The 22,400-nt window shown below is 42.6% G+C and overlaps 1 protein-coding gene across 2 annotated transcripts; it reads right to left on the bottom strand.

The window, feature by feature from the left end:
- Window positions 1–345: 345 nt before the first annotated feature.
- Window positions 346–22,220, bottom strand: abcc10 (ATP-binding cassette, sub-family C (CFTR/MRP), member 10). 2 transcript variants are annotated; one of them, XM_085275841.1, is made up of 23 exons: window positions 21,934–22,220; window positions 21,056–21,155; window positions 20,662–20,875; window positions 18,959–20,330; window positions 18,621–18,848; window positions 16,037–16,193; window positions 13,879–14,024; window positions 13,585–13,664; window positions 13,118–13,289; window positions 12,882–12,980; window positions 12,377–12,566; window positions 11,233–11,310; window positions 10,836–11,024; window positions 10,383–10,521; window positions 9,801–9,993; window positions 9,056–9,399; window positions 8,678–8,847; window positions 8,426–8,586; window positions 7,676–7,929; window positions 7,370–7,515; window positions 4,556–4,653; window positions 3,980–4,092; window positions 346–3,845 (listed from the first exon to the last, which is right to left on the bottom strand). In XM_085275841.1, the coding sequence occupies exons 3-23, from the start codon at window positions 20,835–20,837 to the stop codon at window positions 3,710–3,712; spliced, it is 4,641 nt and encodes a 1,546-aa protein (XP_085131967.1). In that variant the 5' UTR covers window positions 20,838–20,875; window positions 21,056–21,155; window positions 21,934–22,220; the 3' UTR covers window positions 346–3,709. The 2 variants fall into 2 exon arrangements, with proteins under 2 accessions (XP_085131967.1, XP_085131968.1); XM_085275842.1 differs by lacking the exon at window positions 21,056–21,155.
- Between the last annotated feature and the right edge of the window lie 180 nt (window positions 22,221–22,400).

Raw genomic sequence — 22,400 nt, forward strand, 5'->3', positions numbered from 1 at the left:
TAGAGTATGCACGCATGTTAAAGCTAGCATTACGGTTGATTCCTGATTTTAAGGGACCAAAATACAAAATAAAAAAACAAACACTCCCCCTGACAACTTGATAAGTGTGGTAAGAAAATTTCTGACCTGAGCCAAGGGAGCGGCAGGCGTTCACCGTGTGAGTCACTCCGATTAGTCACTTGTTGGGGACAAAAACTGTTGTCTGATTCAATCTGGATTGAAAGAAAAGAGAGCTCAGTTGCATTCACAGAATTATATAATCCTACCTGAAAGGGTACAGCTGCAGCTCCATATGGGCTCTGACTGTACAGTGTTTTTAATTGTTCTCAGGCAAATCTGGTGAATGAACTCAACATACATGTTTAATAATCAATAGCATTTTTATTACCAACGAATTTTTACATTACAGCTGTTGACAAGCCAAGAAAAACAAACAACAAAAATCACTCCTGTCAAAATATACTCACCTGCAACTAAGCATACAAACATCACAATCACAACATTTAGATAAACTTTTTTTTATTAATACTTGAATCTAAATTTGATTTACAGCTCACATTAAAGCTGCCGAGATCATTCCATTATTATTTCATCAATTTAAACGATTCATACTATCCTCCCTTAATTGTTTGACTGACAAATGTTTTATTATTCAGGTTGTCAGTTGCTCTTTGTCTTGGTCTTACATTAAAGTAAAATGCACTTGAAAATACAATTCATGAGATGAAGGGGATCAATTTATGACACATACAGATATACTAATATGATGATCAGCATGTGGTTATTTGATCAATGTCATATGTCTGAAAAGTCTGACGTTGATGCCAAAAAAAATAAAATGTGTCAAAAAATAAAGTCAGATTGCTTTAAAACAGTACATATAAAGAGAGGCAAACACACCCCAGGCTGAGTTCTTTGCCTGCAGCAAGCCTGAATCGTTTTTGTTAGTCTGTTGAATGACAGTAAATCATTGACAGAGAAGTGAAGTAAAAGACTCCGTCTGGTCATAAAAAGCCTGCATGCTTCTTCATAATAATAATTTAAAAAAAAACACTGAGAAACTGGATTTTGTGTTTTCTTTGTACAGATGGTTAACATTAAAAGAGTAAAAAAAAGAAAACAGGATATAATGATAAAACAGAACAAACAGGAGTTGGATAAATTAAAACCAACTGTTTTGTGGCAGAGCTTTTCTCTTCAGTGTAGTTCTAAGATCTAATAAACCACCAACAGCCCTGTGCAGAAGAAAACTTACAATAAATGTTTTACATATATCTCATGAGACTTATATACTTTATATTAAGTCTCATACAATGTTGACCTCATTCAAGTGACCTGTATTTTCCACACTATAAGAATTAAGAAAACACAAATTATGACGACTGCTATGATTACTGTTCCTGCTATTATTGTAAATGGTACTAGAAAAATGTGTAATTCTATGAAATAGTACTTCCATAAGAACACAGTCACATCCATTTATAATCATCATCTTTGAAAGAAAGTAAAAAGTTTGGATGTGTTTCCTTGCAGACAAGAGGAAGAAGCAGCAACTTCATGTTAGTTCCACAGATGAGGATTCCCAAAACTTTGATACATCTACTCTCATTTAAATCTACAAAATATGAAGCACTTTACCTTCCATATTCATGTTGAACTTGGCAGATACAGAATCAGGTACTATTCAGTGTGTGAATGTGTGTGTGAATGGGTGGATGACTGGATATGTAAAGCGCTTTGGGGTCCTTAGGGACTAGTAAAGCGCTATATAAATACAGGCCATTTACCATTTACCATTCAAATAAAATTCCTCATAGCCCTTACAGGTCTTGCAGCATTTAAAAAAAAATTTCAATAAAATGTTTTTTTAAATAAAATTCTAAAAATAAGACATTTCTGTATTGTTGAACTGTGAATGTTTCTTATTTTCAGGTCTCTCTTTTTATCTAAAGCACTCAAATGATTCATAAAATGCTCCACATATCATTTGTTTCAAATGAATCCAAAACAAGGTTATAAAGTCATAATTTCATATATTTAGACATTTTTTTCTACTCAGATTGCTACTGTAATCCCACTGCAACATTTCTTCTACAGCAGCGGTCCCCAACCTTTTTTGCGCCACGGACCGGTTTATGCCCGACAATATTTTCATGGACCGGCCTTTAAGGTGTCACGGATAAATACAACAAAATAAAACTAGTACTGGTACCGAAAAAAAGAAGATTTATTCATAACACGCGTGAAAAGACCCAGGAAAACCGAGTTAACGATAAAAACGATAACAAAATAACGCTGGAAACCGATAAAAACCCTGAAAACCACACATTTCACACCTGAGCCTCAACTCTCACGGCCCGGTACCAAACGACTCACGGACCAGTACCGGTCCGAGGCCCGGGGGTTGGGGACCGCTGTTCTACAGAGTGGTGTTTTGTTATAACACATCAATGTTTAGTGGCTTGTGGTAAGACCAGATCTAGGGCCAGATCTGGGGCGATCGTGGCTCAAGAGTTGGGAGTTTGCCTTGTAATCGGAAGGTTGCCGGTTCGAGCCCCGGCTTGGACAGTCTCGGTCGTTGTGTCCTTGGGCAAGACACTTCACCCGTTGCCTACTGGTGGTGGTCAGAGGGCCCGGTGGCGCCAGTGTTCGGCAGCCTCGCCTCTGTCAGTGCGCCCCAGGGTGGCTGTGGCTACAATGTAGCTTGCCATCACCAGTGTGTGAATGGGTGGATGACAGGTTGTGTAAAGCGCTTTGGGGTCCTTAGGGACTAGAAAAGCGCTATATAAATACAGGCCATTTACCAGGTATTTATGTTCATAATTCACATAAGTGCAAGCAGACATGATGTCTTATTTCATCAAACACAGGCAGTTGTTCTGAATAAACACAAAATTACTCCTGACAAGTTTACACGAGTCATTTACATATGGTGACGAACATTTCTGGCTGTCTGTCTAAATTAGGATTCAAATATAACAATAACAAAGTGTAAAAAGTAGCAGCTATTATACCAAATGGATTTGACTAATTCCCCTTATTTTAAGTTACTGTTTGTTTTTTTAATTTTCGCGACTGCTGACTTTGAAACCGAAGTTGGACATCCGAGACTTGAAACGATGGTTCTCAGCTATAAAAATGATGGAGTGCCACCTCTGGGTTCTGAATGAGCTGATGCCCCAAGTACAGAGTTTAAAGAATCAAAGTCTTGATGTTAAGTGAATGAACAAAGGAGCGGAAGATTTACAGACGGATTAATGAATTGTCTCCGGTGATGTGGTCTGAAAAAGATGGCAGATACAAGCAGCAGAAGGATATCTGAGCTGAGCTGATAAAGTGAGGATGGATTGGAGTGGAGCTGCTACTTCAGCACATCTAAAGGAGCCAGTTGAGGTGGTCTTGGGTACTTCCTGATTGAGGAGACTTAAGGGCAGACCCAGAACATGCTAGAGACATTATGTTTCTCAAGTGGCCAGTGAACTCCTTGGTGACCACTGGAAGAGTTGGGGGAGGGCTGTTTAGTTGTCTTGATTCAAGAATATGGCATAAATTCAATGAATGCTGTTTATGCATTAGAATAATCACATTTCCAAACAGCCTCGCTTTTGAGGCCAAGCTGTCCGTTCCTAATGAGTTTTTGCTCAAAGTCTGCAACTCTTCTCTGCATCAACTCAAAGCAGCAAGTTGTCTGTAAATGTGTCTGATCATCTCACTGTCCCTGATCACCCGCCAGTCTGTGAAAGATGGAGTTATCAGCTTGGCAGAGAGACACGGGACTGTCAAACTCCACCACCTTCCCAGCATGCATCACTAGCACACGGTCACAGTCCATGATGGTGTTGATCCTAATGTGAGACAGGCACACAAAACACAAAAAGGTGTTTCATTCAGAAAATAAAAAGCAGGAAGTTTTAGACTACAGTTGTAAAATAACATTCTGAAATGTGCTTTAGTGCAGGACATGAACACATGCAATCACCTGTGGGCAATAGTGAGCACAGTCTTGTCCTGAAACTTCTCTCTAATGGTCTGCTGCAGGAGTTTGTCTGTCTTATGATCCACGCTGGCAGTGGCTTCATCAATACACAGGACCTAAATGACAACAAAAACATTGATTGGAAAAATGTTTTGCTTTATTTGTTTGAGCAATCACGCTAAAATATTTTGTTCTCAGTAAATATAAATAAATAAATGTCTGGAAATACAAAGTTAGTCGTCTTCTTTGCAGTAATGTAGAAGCATAACATTCACAAAGCTTTTGCAAATACCTTCTCCTGTACGCAGAGTCTTACAACCTACTTCCTTGTGAACAGGCGAAGGCGTGTCACATAATTAGAGCTAATCAAACCTGTACAGTTTGTTCTTTGTTTACAGCCTCATACTGTCACTGATGTCACAGAGAAAGCCACAGACTATTTTTCACCCTTTATTGTAATTCTGTTGCACCCTCTCACCATCAGTGTCAGTCACTCGAGAGGAAATTTACCGTCTCTGACAGTGGTCGGAGACGACGTGTGTCGTCGGTACAGTGTAATGGTAAAGCTGCAAAACTCACCTTGGCTTGTGTCAACAGAGCTCTGGCCAAACACAGCAGCTGCTTCTGTCCTGCAGAGAAGAATCTTCCTCTTTCTCCCACCTCAGCATCCAGACCACCTGATATTCACGAAAACACACACAAAAGGCATGAGAGGCAGCATGAATCTGTCATCATCTACATCTTCATGTTGATGATCTTCATGTAGTAGCAGCTCCATTTCATGCAAATTTGAACCTTTATTTTAGGCTTTTATGATAAATGGCCCATAAAGTAAACAGGATTAATACAAAGATAACAGAGGAGGAAAGAGAACTCAAACATAATAATGTTAGGTTCTGAAACACAGTCATCAGTTATCAAAGTATGTTTGCCAGCCGTTGGTCAGTGGATCCTTAGATTTATTCTGTGGTACAAAAAAATACTTTCGATCATCCAGCGTGTTGACTCAAGAACCATTTTGTAACTGAAGCAGACAGTCATGTGAGCAGACAGGAATGGAAAAGGGTGGCATCAAAGGTGCCAAGCAGACACACCTTTGTAACAAAAAAGACAAAACACTGCAATTCTTCTGCTCTCTGTTTTGTGTTGGTTTTTTTGGCCTGTCCCGTTTGGCTCTTTTGCCATCAGAATTGTTGTCTAAAGGCAAAGAAAGATGCCCAACGGATTTACTTTACCAAATGGACCATCCCAGCCTTGCTGAATGGTCCATTTGATTCACCTTTTATTGTTTATTTTATTTTCACTTGCTGAATACGGGACAGACTTGACTGGAGGAAAGAAGGGGAGAAAGAGAGAGGGAAAGAGAAACAGCTGAGAAGAGGGACGGGGGAGAAGGGCAAAAAACAAAAACCAACAGAATGAGCAGAAAAAAAAATGCATATATCAATCACCTGGATCACCTGCTGAGAAAGAAAAAAGAAAACAAGCAGAAGAGAACAAGAGTAATAGAATAAACAACATCACAATGATATATGGGAATATGACAGTAAATACTAAATATTAAACATTATTGTGCAGCACATAAGATCAACAGAACACAGTGTGCTTTGAGGTAGGAGCCAAAAAGGGTGTAGTTTGTGGGTGTGATCACCCGTGTGTACACCTGTGAGCATGGACGCGCTTGTTTTTTGTTTTTTTTAAAGGTTCCTTCATGTAATGATCTGCTAGAGGGTGTGGGGGGGCCACAGCCCCGTCCTCCAGGGCATGAAGCAGGTATGGAGGAGATCAAAACTCCAGACATCCAGAGGCCCCCAGAACACAAGAGACCAAGGAAGACCAACAGAGGGGCAGCCGCGCCACTGTCCCAGAAAGAGCTGAGGAGAGTCCCAGATGAGGGCTCACTCAGCAGCCGCGGAGCAGAAGCCAGGGGGGGTTGCAGTGACGCGCCCGTGAGCTCCGCCGGCAGCCAGCCGTGCCTGAGTGACCGAGCCCCAGGCTCCAGGCCCCGATAAGCGGCCGCCAAGGAGTGAGCCGGTGTGTACCTGGACGCCCATCCCCAGACACAAAGAACCACCAACACACCGACACCTGAGGGAGTCCGCCACCGGCAGGGGAAGTGGTGGTGGGTGGAGATAGGCCTCCAAACCTTGGAGGGCCTGAGATGTCCCCAGAGAGGTGGCGTCTGATACCCAACCTGACATATAGACACAGACATACAGGCACACACAGATACAAACATCCATTCCCACCCTCATGCTCTCATATGCACTTACTCCACACTCAACCAACGTGGAGACAGACATAAAGAGACGCTGTACACACGATCACACTCCCCAAGCGTACTCTACGAACCGGGTCTAGGTACCCTTGCCCCTGGAGGGGGGAACTGCACCCAGACCCAGGTAGTGTTACTCTTTTCCCTGCGGTGGGGGGAGGCAGACCGCCCCGACTCCGCAGCAGCAGGGAGGCCCCACACTCCAGACCGCAGTCGGACGGCCAACTCCTCCTCCTAGCCCCCCCGCTCCAGCAGGTCGCAGAGAATGGGGGTGTGTGAAGACTCCAAACCTCCCTCCACCCGCTCATTGTAATGTTGATGCATGTGTGTTCTAAGGTGCATTTAAAACCCAGGAGGGCATGGAGCTACCTGCCAGAGAGCAGCAGGTAAGCGCATAGCCCCTCCTGCTAGCCCTCAATGTCTACGTGTATTTAAAATTGAGAGGTGGGCAACGATGCCAGGGGTGAGGTGTACACCCTGATGGTACTTTGGATTCCGTGTAGCGTGCCCACCCCCAAGATCCTATAGTGAATAATGTGAATGTCTAAGTTGTGGGATAAAATTGAGGTACAGGCAGCCAGAAAGGGGGGGGGGGGTAGCCTCCTCTGCACCCTGGTGACATACCCCTACTCCAAGGCCCTGCATGTGTGGGTGGTTGTGATGGAGCGGGAAGAGGGAGGCAGCTGGAGATGGGGAGGGAAGGAAGGGAGGGGCAAGTGACCCCTCCCTGGGGCCAGCTCCCCCGCTGACCCCAGTAGGCACCCCCATACTCCGCGACCCGCCAGGGAAAGGGGGCCCAGGCCCATCCAGACCGGGGCCCAGCGCAGCAGCACCTCCCGGCCCCACAGAGCCCGGGACAGTCCACCCAACCCCACCACAGAGAAAACTGCACCCACCCCACCATCCACTCATCTTCCAGACTACACAAGACAATAGACGCCCAGGCTGAGATCTTCCTCCACCTCTCCTGTATCTCCCCCTCCTGCAGAGAGTTCCTGAAGAGAGGAAAGCTCCTGCAAGATGTGACAATCTCCCCCACCAGTTGAAGAGCCCCCCAGCCCCCCTTCTGCTCTCTGTTAAATCACTGGGTCAAACACACTTTTGTAAATAACTCTCACCCATTCTGCTGACCACAGTGCTGAGGTGGCACTGCTCCAGGACGTCCAGCAGCTCCGGCTCCAAGTGTCGCCCACAGGGGTCCAGATTCTCTCTGACTGTGCCACTGAAAAGGAAGGGGTCCTGAGGAATAATGGCCAACCTGGACCTGCAGAGGGCAACAACAGCACATAAGTCAACTTGTCTCCCACTGATTTTATTATATTATAAAGTACATTATGTTAGTAATTTATCTTCTAAAATGCGTTAGAGCACAGTTTTCGTGTAACTCTTATCCAATACCAATAAACAACTCAATTCAAATGTACCTGAGTTGAACTAGACCCACAGTGGTGATATCCAGCTGATCCAGGAGAATCTGACCCTGGCTGAGCTCCACCATCCGAAACAGGGCCAAGAATATCGTGGACTTGCCAGATCCTGTACGTCCCACAATGCCTATTTTCTCTCCAGGTCGCACCATGAGGCTCACTCCATCCAGGGCATTAGGCAGACCATCCCTGTAGGTCAAAGCCACATTCCGAAACTCCAAACAACCGTGCTCAGGCCATGAGGGGGACAGCTGAGGTCAGAAACAGAGAGGGTAAAATGCAAATAGTACTCCAAGAAATTTAAAACGTGTGACTGAGTCCATAAACACGTTAGAAACGACACTTGATTTATGGTATCATAAAAAAGAAGGGCCGTTTTCCATAGATTTCTTTACAACAACCCATATTTTTTTAAAGCAGAGAGACTGCCCTCTGCTGGGCAATAGAAAAATATACATGTTAAAGTACTTTGTGTTGGCTTTTGTTTCAATTGACAAAAAAAAAGATGCCACGTCCATCTTTATTTAAATATGTAAATAGGTGTACAAATGTTTATATATGTTATTAATATATATATTAATATATATGTAAATTGTGTCTCGTGATCTTTTCCTCTGACTTTCAGGTTTGGACTAAAAAGTAAGATACATTCTGTGAAGACAGCTGTGAGGTAAAGCCAGGAGCTCTGATAAAGCTTTAGTGTAACCCACTGTTGTTATGTTAATATCAATATCCAGTGCACCCGACCTCTGTATTCTGATGCTGTGGTTCAATGGGCAGTCCAGTGGAATATTCCTCTGTTCGTTCCACGCTCACCAGCTGCATTTCAGTCTGCGTGAAGCTGAATATGAGGCCAGATAGCAGCTGTGTGATAGACAAAGCGTAGGACAGGGACAGACCCACCAGACCTGATAGGAAAACCGGCACACACACAGTCTTACTCAATGGCTCCTACGGTCATTAAACACGCACAGCCTGCAAATTCTTCTGCTGTCTTACCTGGATCAACAGAATTAAGCTGGTGCTGAACAACAGCTATCACCCCAAGGCCTGTCACCACAGCGATACCAATCAGCTGCAGACGGATGTCCAGCCACTGCCCTGCAGCGTAGCTAAGAAACAAACAGCGTTGGTTCTGCTCCAAACGCCTGGCGTTCTCCTCCTCAAACCTGAAACAGCAGAAAAATGTCCCTGCGGTTTAGCTGTTTCTTTAGTCCCTATACCTAATATATTTTATTAATATTAACACTTCCTGTCACCTATGTTCAAGAGAATTTAAATTAATTTTATGTCCTGTGCAAGATAAAGTTAACAACTATTACTTATTTTCACATACATTTATCTAATCACTGAAAACTCTGTTTCCGTGTCACTCACCTGGCAGAGTTGCCACTGGCCCGGATCGTTCCCAGTCCAGTCAGTGTCTCTGAAAAATGCGAGTAGATTGGTGACAGAGTGAGGCTGCAGAGGCGCTTCAGCTCTCGAGATGTGTGTCTATAGAAGTGCTGTGTGCGGTAGTACAGCAGACCCAGGGGAAGCAGGGCCACCAGGACCCAGGGCAGGCCGTAACTTATCACCACCAGCATGCCGAGCAAGCCAAAAATGTTGGCCAGTAAGATGTTCAAGACAAACGGCAGGCTGTCGTCCACGCTGTACAAGTCTGAGGAAAAACGGTTGAGAATTCGGCCCAAAGGAGTGGTATCGAAGAACGCCATAGTGGTCTGGATGGACACGCAAACAAGACATTTTTTAATATTTTTTGCTAAGTGGGAATTACTCATGTCACTCACACTTAAAGTGTTTTCCTCTCTCATTATGCATTTGCATTTTTCTTTAATGAATCTTGTGAACTATAACAATTGCAGATGCAATTGTGATCTGTAGTAAGAGTAAAAATCCTTATTATATATGTATTTAAAACTACCTAGCACATCAGAAGGATTGGCATTAAGTAGATAACATAGGCAGTGTGAGCATACCTCTTCCTGTTAATGAACATCTACTCAGCTCGTCTGATGTCTCACATTGCTAACCCTTCAGTCACCACCCTGTTTCTCCAACCTTTAGCTATTTTTGCCAGACATGAAAAGCACTCAATCTGCTATGCTGACTGCTGACATACCTTAAAGACTTGATTCAGAAGTCTGTTGTGGATGGCAGAAGCGGCACACATTACTCCATAGGCAAAGAGGAAGGCACGGAGCGCGGTGAACACGGTGTTGGCCACAGCAATGGAGCCGTAGACCGTCAGGTAAAACTTAACATCTGCATCGATGTCGTTCGAGAGGAACATGTAGTCAGAGGGCACTGAAGATCTGGATGGGTAGAGGTGAATATCTGATTTTAGTCAAAAGACTGAAGTAAGACAGGAAGAAGTCAAAGTTTAAATCACAGTACTAAAAGCAGTTTTTATTTTCATTCTTCAAAATAAAAGATAAACTTTGTGTTTAACATAATAATAGAAAATGTAATGGCAAAGTCTTTACATCTGTACCTTTTAAAAATAATATATAAATGAAATTTTAAAAGAAATCATCATTATCTCACGGCTGAACTGCATGTTATTATTATAGCATGTGCTCTTTTAAAATTGGTTACAAATTTTGTGTTTTAAAGTTTATTCTGGAACAATGATAGCAAGGCATCTTGGTTGTGTTACCATTCACAGAATCTTTTTCAAAATGTTGCCAATTGGTCAACTCACATGAGCCTTCCAGGTGAGAAAAGCAGCAGATGAGGTGAGCTGAAGGCAGGTAACGAAGAATCATTATTCCCAGTGGAACCATTGTGTTTTAGCTCAGAGATCCAGTAGGACAGCCACCAGTCAGACACATTTTTAGATGCTGATTTACACACAAACACACACACAAAGTTCTTATTAAATTAGAAATGAATTTAAAGCCAGAAGACAGTAATTATTTTTTCTTTTGGGGACAAAATACCCTGAAGCCTGCTTTAAACAATAATCCTATATCGCCCAAGTATCATACAGGTCGCCTGGACTTATTTTGTAATTTTGGCAGTAAAATTAAAAAATAATTCTCATCTTTAAAAGATGAAAAAATGTTGACCACAGAGAGACAATCTTGGAGGTGATGTTTCTGAAAAAATTGCTAAGCGTCCCCAGTGTACAAAGATCATAAAAAGCATTCCAAACCTTGCATGAGGAGCAGAGAGACTAAGACGCAGGAGGCCAGTACTCCACCCACAGCGGCCCAGTAGGTCTGGTAAACTCTCCATGCCAGCCTGCCCACCTGTTTCTGCTCTGCCCCCGAGAGGTCAGGATCATTATCCACATGTAGCTCAGGCAATGAACTCATTTCCCCTTCAACCTGCTCCACGCCATCTGCTCACAATCAACAGGGGCCAAACCAAAAGGATTATAAGAGTCCCAGAAAGAAGAGCTGAATTTTGGATTTGTTGAGATTTTGTTGAGATATTGCTATTGAAGAAGAAGATGACAACAATGGGAACTCTGGACTTGTAAGAGATTATACATGCGCCACTGTTTTAACACCTGAGTTTTTGTTTGTCATAATGTGAGGTGAACACACCTTTCTCTTTTGTGTTGCGGTTGTTCTTCTGCTTTTTCTGGACTGCGTCCACCAAAGGAAGGACTTCTGCTGGTGTCCCTGTTTAACACAGAAGAATAGAAAGGCCTTTTATTCCACAGATGTTCCACCTTATAATAATAATAATGGATTGGATTTTATACAGCGCTTTTCAAGGCACCCAAAGCGCTTTATGCCACTATTCATTCACACACTGGTGGAGGCAGCTACAGTTGTAGCCACAGCTGCCCTGGGGCAGACTGACAGAAGCTGGCCAACACCAGTAGGTGGTAGGGTAAAGTGTCTTGCACAAGGACACAACGACCAGGACAGAGAGCCCGGGGATCGAACCAGCGACCTTCCGGTTACAGATGCGCTTCCCAACTCCCTGAGCCACTTACAAGTTGATGCTCTTCTTGCATGTAATGCTAAACGAATAAAGTGAGCTCAATATAAACAACTAGACAAAACAAAAAAGCCATGACGCCTTTTAATAAATGTCCTGTATCTGTACAATAGCCGCTCTTTTTTTTTTACTTGGCATATGGACACCTTATACAAGACAACATGGCACTATAAGAATTACAAATAAAAATCAAAGTCTGAGATGCTAAAGATGGCGGTTGTCCCACCTCGTTACCCAAAAGCCAATCAACAGTTTAGGTATAAAGCATATTAGCCAATCACATTATTCTGTGGATAAATGTACACTTCAGCTATGTGGAGGCAGACATCTTTTTCTACTTGTTATTGTTCTACAGATGTAGAGATGTGTACTTTTTTTCAATTATATTTTGCCTAAGTGCATATAGAACATTGATTTTAATTTGGCATGAGCAGTTAGTGGTAAAGCTGTAATATTGTAATATTGGATGAAAAATGCTTTTCTGAACTGTATTTTGGAGCAAAAATGCAAAAGTTGTTGGGATTTTTTGTATTTGACTGCCACTTCTGTTGCATGCAGTTTCTATGACCCACTGATCAATACAATTGTGAGTTATGACTTTCTCCCCATCCATTCTGATGGAAACTTCAAAATAACTTAAGCTGCTGATCTGTGACATTTGTTTCTAAAAGGACTTTAAATCATTTAGAAGTTACATTTATACAAATGTCACCAAGATTTAAAGCAGACTTCAGTTTCTACCTGTTTTGATGATTGCTCCATTGTCCATGAGGACAACCACATCAGCTTTGTCCACAAACTCTATGCGGTGTGTGCAAAGGATTCTGGTCTTCCCTCTGAGGAGCTCCATGATACATTTCTTCATAAGGTGTTCAGCCACATCTGCATCCACTGCTGCCAGTGGATCATCGAGGAGGTAGATATCTTTGTCCTGCAGGAGAAGCAGAAAAAAGGAAGGGGAGGCAACATCACATTACACAAGCATATTACATATAAACAGCTTTTTATGGCTTTGTAACTATTTGTTACAAGAAACTGTTAACATGCAGTTCCCTCAAACAAAATTAAAAGCTCTAAACGTTTACCTGATAGCTTTCAGTTTTTATCAATCTGTGCAACAGAAGGAAAAATATAATTCTAATATCATTTATCCTTGTTTACTGCAGCCTGACTCATTTATTTTGTAAAACCTCCTCTGTGCCTCTTAGAGTGTGAAGCAGATGGCTGGATTGTGCTGAAGACTCACCATGTAAACAGCTCTAGCAAGTGCCAGCCGGGCCTTCTGTCCTCCACTCAGAGTCACTCCGTTCTCACCCACTTCAGTCTTGTCACCATTTGGCAAAACCTGCAGGTGCAGAAACAGAGCAACCAAAGCCCTGAAAACCAATTTATTTAACATTTTAAACAATCCCAGAAACTCCATGCAAAGCACAGTGAAATCAGTGTGAAGAAACGTAAACAATAACATTGTCACAATCGTACATTGAGGTCATCTGAGAGGGCGCAGGCCTTGATCACAGCCTGGTAGAAGGCAGCATCGTAGTCTCTGCCAAACAAGATGTTGTCTCGTACTGATGCATGCTGGATCCACGGTTCCTGTGAGGCCAAACCAAAGCCAACCTCCCTGTCTGCAACATAGAGCACTCCAGTCAGCCTGCAGAGACAAGTGGAAGATGGATAGACCTTAGTCACACATTATTAATCCCAGGTTGTGTCAGTGCACTTAAAAACACTAAAACCAGATTCACTATTGATTTTATTGACTTTTTTGGTTCCAACTAAGATGAAAAATATCATCTAGAGCAGCATAAAGCCCCTGACTGCCTATTAATCACCTAAGCAAACCTTCATATTGGGAAAGGGAATATTGATGACTCGACAACATTCTTCATATGTAAATTAAGTCATAAGTGATAATATTTTCAATAAAAGTTTCATAAGCTGTGTACCTATTAAGTTCTCCAGTCAGAGCAGCCAATAAGGAGCTCTTTCCACAGCCGACCTTCCCAACCACGACAACCAGAGAGCCCTGAGCCAGACAGAAGACAGCAGATGTCATGTCTGTACTAAGTCAGCTCCAAACACCTACTGTTAAAACATTTTGGTGTCAATGCGTTTTTGCAATTTAAATATTCATATACAATTTTAGGGTGTTGAATACTGAGCTTATATCACTGACAGGAGACGATGAATTTCCAACTATTGGGATTGTTTTAAAGCACAATCCCAATAGTTGCTTGTACCTTGGTTATGTTTAAATTGAGACTGTGCAGCTGCAGGCTTCCTTTAGCTCCTCCAGACTCTTCCTCTTCGTTTGGACTGCTGGGTTCCTGCCATGAAAATGATCCCTGGCTCAAAAGGACAGATGTCTGGCTGTCTTCTGGAGACACTGGGCACAGATGTGGTATTTCAGCACAAGAGAAACATTACATAGATTTAAAAAAGCAAGTTTGGCTGATGAACTATGTACTAGGGATGCAACGTTACCAATTTTTTTCAAACCGATACGATACCGGATCTGAGTACTTGCCGATACAGAGTACAAAAACCGATACTTCTACCACACACATACACAAATGCAATGAATTGGAAGACAGGTTTTATTTTATTCTCTGCCGATAATAAATAATATCTTAATAAAAATGACCACATGAGCTGTTGAGTAATTTTAGGCTGTCCACATTGCAATCACTTAGGGAACGATGGGGAAGTGATCTTGGCCAACGGATTACAGATGAGACTTGGCACAAGATAATCAATAGCATTTCTTCATCATCTATTTGCCTTAAACATGTGGTGATTCAGTTCAAAGTTGTTCACCGTCTCCATTGGTCTAAAACTAGACTGAGCAAAATCAAGGATGGGTTTGACCCCACATGTGACCGGTGCAAACGAGAGCCTGCTTCCCTATTTCACATGTTCTGGGCGTGTCCAAAACTGGGTAGCTTTTGGAAAAGCATATTTGAAACCATATCCAACATATTTGGTGTTCCAATTGCACCCTGCCCGTTTATAGCTATTTTTGGAGTGACGCCTTGTGATGCCAGTCTTTCCAAATCACACTCTGATCTTCTGGCCTTCTGCACTCTTTTGGCCCGTAGAATGATATTATTGAAATGGAAAGAGCCACTTCCACCTGTATATGGGCAATGGGTTAAGGATGTCATGTACTATACTCAGCTGGAAAAGATCCGCTACACTGTAAAAGGTTCGGTTCGGCGGTTCTATGACACATGGCAACCTTTTCTTACTTACTTTGAAAGATTAAGTCCGGATACTATTGCTTAATGTGCGTGTGAGTGGGGTTTTTTTTTCTCTTGCTGTTGTTCATTTATTTTATTATTTACTTTGTATCTGTAACTTTATTTTATTTTATGTTATTTTGTCTCTCCTTTCCTCTCTGGCTGGGTTTTAGTTACACTGTTCTGGGGGGGTGGGGGCACAACTGTCTGTTAATTTTGCCATAATTGTTGTTGGAAGCAATTCTTTGTTCAATAAAAAGACCTTGATCAAAAAAAAAATAAAAATGACCACAAAAAAATTTCAAGTGAAAAATAAGCACTTCTGTTAAATTATTGCAGAGTCTCCACATTGTAATTTAACAAAATATCACTGAACTATTGGCACTGTCTCGAGTTTTCGGAATAATAAATAAACACTTCTGTTTGGAATAAAATAAATACAAATTAGGTTTGAGAATAAAATAAACTTTTAAATTGTTGCAGAGTGTCCATATTGTAAACAAACAAACAAAATAACGAAAGTATTTGGCATTGACGAACGAACTCCCCATCTGCCCGTGGATCATCAGTCCACTGTGCCGTTAAACCAAGGACTGACATCGCGCACACACTGCTCGTCTTTACCTCTTTAGAAAGTTTTGGCACCATTATCTCCCTGATGTGTGGGCGGCTGGGAATTTCATATCGCAGCTCGAGTATGCTGAGAAGAATCCTATGTTTTCCACGACTGGCATTGGCTGGTCATCCAGAGCGATAAAATGAGTCAGAGCCTCTGTTATTTTAACTGCCCGTGGATTTTCTCTTGACATTTTTCACCGCTTTTCCAAAACCTGAGTTAAAGTTGGCTGTTCCGGTCCACACTGCCAGTCCACGATACCAGTATCGGTATCGGTGCATCCCTACTATGTACAGTTGGGTAAAACGTTTTCTTTAGTTTCTGTGAACTTTACTCTTTGAAAAAATAGCATTTGATGCAATCACTCGAACAAATACTTGATTAAAGCAGAAAATAACCTCATCTTTAATGAGCAGAAGCTGTTCTAAACATTCATAAAAACTGCTTTTTCCTTGAATGAACAAAAAAGCATGAGGACCTGTTTCACATCAAAATCAAATACACCTCCACACAAACAAAGTAGGAAATCAAGCAGTACCCTACCCAGGGCATAGTATGCCTGCAGGTTCTGGTTGGTTAGTTTAAAGAAGCGCTGGATTCGTTCCAGAGACACTTTGGCTTCCAGGACTCCATTGAGCACCCAGGGGAAAGCATTGAGTGGGATGATCAACATTCCTACAAGGGCAAGTGTGGTAAACACCTGCATGGGATGAGAATCACATTTACAAGAATGCACTCTTAAAAACTTATCACAAGTTATATAGTCCATTGTTATATATGCATTTATACAATGATTTACATGAGAGCATAAAACTAGCTTAAAGAATTTCTAAGTTCAAAGCCACTGATATCCTTTTTTACTAGGAATACAGAAATATAGGTACAAAAAAGGTACAAAACATTTTTTCTATTCTGAGAATTATTTAATAAATTAATATATTTATCTCAGTGGCAATTTTTTTTCACCATTGTCCTTGACTGTCATTTTGGGGAATTTTTCTGATGGTCCAAATCCAATCCTGATCCTGATCATGAAGCGTGCTGAACACTTTTCTGTGCAGGATATAGATCCCCTGAAGCCCAATGTGTAATATGCAAATAAAACTGACTTGATTTTACTTGTGCCTATTGAAATAAAATAACTATTACTGCTATGAGTTGTTAGTCATTTGAACATTATTGCTCACTGTGCAGAAAATCCACCTCAACCTTTTATGGCACTTAAATAATACAAATTATTATTCTAAAGTTGTCCAATTGTAATGACTGATTAGAAAAAAGATGGGGAAAAATTTTGTTTGAAGAAGGTCTTCGATGCATTGGAGTGAGCTGGTTCAAGCAGACAACTCCAACTGTGGTACTTATGCATGTACCATGTCATCAAACACACCCTCCCTTCTCATCTCTCCCTCTGACATTTCATTTCCGCTGCTGCCCTTTTTTTTCTTCTTTTTTTTTTACTTGTTAAATACGGGACAGACTTGACTGGGGAAAAGAAAGGGGAGAAAGAAAGAGGGAAAGAAAAACAGCGGAGAAGAGGGACGGGGATAAAGGGCAAAAAACAAAAAAACAACAAAATAAGCAGACAAAAAAATACATATATCAATCACCTGTTAAGAAAGAAAAAAGAGAAAACAAGCAGAAGAAAGAAAAAAAGAGCAACATAATAACAACATCACGATGATCTATGGGAATGTAACAGTAAATACTAAATATTAAACATTATTGTGCAGCACGTAAGATCGACAGCGCACAGTGTGCTTTGAGGTAGGAGCCAAAAAGGGTGTAGTTTGTGTGTGTGAGTCCCCGTGTGCTCTCACATACACACCCGTGTGTATGTGAGAGCACACGGGGGGCATGGACGGTGGGGTGCGTCCATGCCCCACCTGTGAGCATGGAAGCGCTTGTATTTAAAAGGTTCCTTCGTGTAATGATCTGCTAGAGCAGGGGTGTCGAACTCCAGGCCTCAAGGGCCGGTGTCCTGCAGGTTTTAGATTTCACCCTGGGTCACCACACCTGAATCAAATGATTAGTTCATTAGCAGGCCTCTAGAGAACTTCAAGACATGTTGAGGAGGTCATTTAGCCATTTAAATCAGCTGTGTTGGATCAGCAACACATCTAAAACCTGCAGGACACCGGCCCTCGAGGCCTGGAGTTCGACACCTGTGTGCTAGAGGATGTGGGGGGGCCACAGCCCCGTCCTCCAGGGCATGAAGCAGGTATGGAGGAGATCAAAACTCCAGACATCCAGAGGCCCCCAGAACACAAGAGACCAAGGAAGACCAACAGAGGGGCAGCCGCGCCACTGTCCCAGAAAGAGCTGAGGAGAGCCCCAGATGAGGGCTCACTCAGCAGCCGTGGAGCAGAAGCCAGGGGGGGTTGCAGTGACGCGCCCGTGAGCTCCGCCGGCAGCCAGCCGTGCCTGAGTGACCGAGCCCCAGGCCGAGAGACCACGACAAGCAGCCACCAAGGAGTGAGCCGGTGGGTATCCGGACGCCCATCCCCAGACACAAAGAACCACCAATGCACCGATGTCTGAGGGCGTCTGCCACTGGCAGGGGGAGTGTTGGGGGGAGACAGGCCTCCATACCTTGGAGGGCCTGAGATGTCCCCAGAGAGGTGGCGTCTGATACCCGACCTGACATATAGACACAGACATACAGGCACACACAGATACAAACATCCATTCCCACCCTCATGCTCTCATATGCACTTACTCCACACTCACCCAACGTGGAGACAGACATAAAGAGACGCTGTACACACGATCACACTCCCCAAGCGTACTCTAAGCCCCGGGTCTAGGTACCCTTGCCCCTGGAGGGGGAAACTGCACCCAGACCCAGGTAATGTTACCCTTTTCCCTGGGGTGGAGAGAAGCAGACTGCCCCGGCTCGGCAGCAGCAGGGAGGCCCCACATTCCAGACCCCAATCGGACGGCCAACTTCTCCTCCCAGCCCCCCCCCCCCGCCTCAGCAGCTCCCCTCTTTTCAACCCCTCCACCACTCCAGCATCTCAGGTGTTGCTCTTGTCAGAGTTATTTTTTTAAATATGTTTATACAGTAACCCTACATTCCCTAATTCTCTACAAAGCTCACTCAGCATCAACACAGCAGCCAGTTTACCTTTGCTGCCGTCAGCTGGTGTCCAAGCAGCACATACGTGACGAAGGTCAGGATGGAGATGACCACAGGTAGAGCAGCCCAGGTATACACACACAATGCATCCAGGTATTTGACAGCCTTAAGGTGGGACAGCTCCTCTTTGCGACAGTCAGCCACCTTCTGTGTGAAATGAGGCTCCCAGCTATAGAACTTGATGACGCGAATGCCGAAGAGGATCTCTGTCATTAACTGGAAATAAGTTCAAAATTAAAAATAATCTCAACAAGATTTTTTCCCTGGGTAGCTTCATAAAAGTATATAAATCAACTCAGTGTAATAAGAGCTTAAACATGCCATACCTTAACACGGTTATCCTTCCACATGAGCATCTTTTTATTGTTGCTAAGGATGCAGGAAGCAAGGAACTTGTTGAATGGCACCAGCAGCAAAGCTACGGACAGTCCTCCAAGGAAAGCTACACCCACCTGCAGATATAGCAAGTAAAGGGTGACAGCTAACTGAAAGGGCAGGCTCCACAGCTCATGGAAGCTTTGGAAGAAGTTAACCACACGGTCGGTGTCTGTGCTCATTAAGTTCACCACCTCTCCTAAAGTAAAGCCAGCCAAGCTGCAGCTGCTGACTCTCAGGGCTTTGTTGTAGATGGCCGTCACAAGAGCAGCTCGTGCTGACAGCGCCACCTTGGAGACCTCGAAGACAAAGATGTTTCGTAGAACAGAGCACAGCAGGGTGGTAGCAAAGAGCCCCAAGGCACACCAGACACCCCTGCTGACTGGGGCACCTTTATCCTCCATAAAATTCACAAGACTACTGAGGAGCAGTGGACCTGCAAAGCTCAATATGTTGACTGTCACCTTCAGCAGACCAAGGATGTAATACCACTTCCCAAACGCCTTGTGTAGCACCTTCAGCAATCTTACATCACCTTCCAGCTCCAGTGGTTGGTCCTGGTTGTGTAAACTCCAGCTGCCACTTGGGAGGTTTGTGCTGACTGGTGTGGGCCATTGATCCTCTTGGTAAGTGACTGGTGATCCTTGCCAGCAGGCTTCCCAGCACTGGTGAAAATACCGACAAATCACACTAGTTCTAAGTTTCTGGGGAAGGTGATATACATCGGCTGGTCTGTCCAGTTCCCATCTCTGCCCTCGCCTGAGGAGAGGGGTGAGCCACAAGTAGAAGAGTCGAGATAGGCAGTCACTCCCATCCTCAGCCACAATCTCCCCAGTCTCCAGCTGGGTGTTCTCTGGGATGAGCGGAGAGCCATCAACATCGTTAATATACAAAGTGTACCCAGCATCACTGATGCAGGGGAAAGCAAATGCCAGGAGGTAAATGAGAAAAAGAAATGTCCGTACTGAGGCAAGAACAAATCGGGCCAGTTTAAGAGGTTCAGCTGGGTTTAAATATTCCTTGTTGTTAGAGTAAATTATCAAGTTGATGACAAGGTTGGGGAGTAACAGAAGCACCAGGAGAAGCAGCAGTGTTGGTCCTCTGGTTCTCTTAAAAACAGTCCTCTGGAGCACTGTTATGACACTGAAGTGGACCAGCCAGGCCAGGATTGCACAGCTGCCAGCTAGGATGTCCAGGTACATGTCTCCCTGCTGGAGGACACTCACCAGGATGACATCTGCAGTGTAGAGTAAGGCAGCCAGCAGAGCTGACACGAGCCTGAGTGTCCAGCCACACGGGGGAGACGTCTGGAGGTGGCTGCATCTGCAAAGCAAACAAAAATGTGAAAATATAGACACAATTTTTAGAATCATCGGCATTAGTTTTATAGGGTGCCCCATTCGATGATTAAGCTGCGCATTTTGAATTTAGCCAAAAACTGGACAACTCAGAGAAGACTCCAAAAAAGATGGGGGGGAGTTGCTTGTTTTTAAAGAATTGTTGTTACATTAAAGTAAAACATACTTCATCAGAAAATCCACTGCAAGGATTGATATGCATGTTTTTTTGTAACTACAACTTCATTATCCGCTAATAAAATTGCAAGATTGGAAAAGTGTTGTTGATAAGGACCTGGTATCAATGCATGACCTACCTTGACATGCTGAGGTAGCAGGCACTGAAAATGGCCATCCCAGCATGGGGCAAGACACCAAGGATGAGCTGGTTAAAACAGGGGCTGATGCATTCATTCTGCCACAGAGGAAGAGGATCCTCTTCATCTGTATGACAGAGGCCTGCAATCAGGTCTGTTGGCCCAAAGTCATTCATCCTTCTTCCTACTTGACTGCTGTCATTCTAAAAATTATCTGTAGAGGAAAAAATAATATTATTTATCAACTTTTAAAAAAGGTAACAAGGGTGTTTCAAAGAAAACCCACAGGGTAGTTATTATTCTAGAAAACATTATTTTTAAAAAAAGAAGAAGAATACAACAATTTGTTGGCACTATCATCATCTTCCTATCAGTAAATAAGACAACATTTTACCATTGGCAGAGGCCACTGATCATCTGTTATGCCCCGTCAATTCTGCAGTCCATTTTTCTGAGATCCAGGTTCAATAATTCACATATTTATTCATAAATCCCTGGGTTGAAGACAGTACAGATAATTTCAGTAATGAAAAGGTGATAAAACTACAAAATAAACAAGAACTAATGTACTAACAGCAGCTATCAGCTAAATTTTAAACACAGCTATGTCCCTGAATTTTGTAATCTGTGCACGCCTAATGAAAGTGAACATATTTTCCCAAAGCCAAAGTTTGAAAAATGGCAGTATAAAAACAGTATAATAAATAACCGGATTATAGTTTAGGCAATAGTCCTGTATGATTAATTTTATTGCAAGAAAAAAAAGGGGCATCCATCTATTTTTTTAGCCTCTTATCTATTTCAGGGTTTTTTTTAAGGTTGTGGAAATTTATGGAAATTTGTGTTATTTTGAAATACAAGCTATGGTCATCCTTAGCTTGATCAAGAACTTTTCATATTTCATTCTGAAATGTTCAAATCCAAGTACACAGTTACATTAAGGATATAAAATGCAGCTAGACTCTTTCCATAACTATGTATTTTATGCCTGTGACAGAATCATCTAGACTCATTAGCGGTTCATTTATGCACCTAACTGCAAAGAAAATGTAAGGCTTTAATGTTTTCTGTAACATTCGTGTTTCCTTGTTTACCAGATTGTTTACCAAATAAACCTTTCGTGAAAGACCTGTTGTTATAGTACAGTCTCTGTTGTGTGTGAGCCCTTCAAGAAGTTTAAGGGGCAAGTTAACAACTCTGGATTAAAAAACGTTAACATACAATTTGTTGCAATTTTTTAGGTGTTGTTGCTCCAACATTCACAGCACTAACCTTTAAGGAGTGACGAAGCAAAAAGAAACATGGAACGACAGACAGGCACATTTATCCGGTCTTCCTGACTGAAACACCCTCACACTAATGTAAACAAATTAGGCTAGCAAACTAGCTTAGGTAACGGAATATTACGCTATTAAGTTTTTTGATGTTACCGCATGCACTATGTAAATAGAAACTTTAGCGAGCTAGACCAACTATAAATACAAGTCGACATACAACTAATTTAAGAGCATTTAGACCACAGGACTTTAAATGTTACCGGCTTTCATCTAGCTAACAGGAAATGGATCTGTTGATTGCTGATGACGAGTACAAAGAGCTTTTCAAAATAAATGCTCGATGAAAAAAAACAGTACAAATAAATGCTGATACTAATTCTACTATTACTGCTACTACTAATAATAAAACTGATGATGATGACTAATAATAAAATAATATTAACAATAATTCAAAAACTCATG

The sequence above is a fragment of the Mchenga conophoros genome, linkage group LG6, assembly GCF_057382185.1.
Source record: "Mchenga conophoros isolate Kocher_MC1m ecotype Shallow Benthic linkage group LG6, M_conophoros_male_GT1.1, whole genome shotgun sequence".
NCBI lineage: Eukaryota > Metazoa > Chordata > Actinopteri > Cichliformes > Cichlidae > Mchenga > Mchenga conophoros.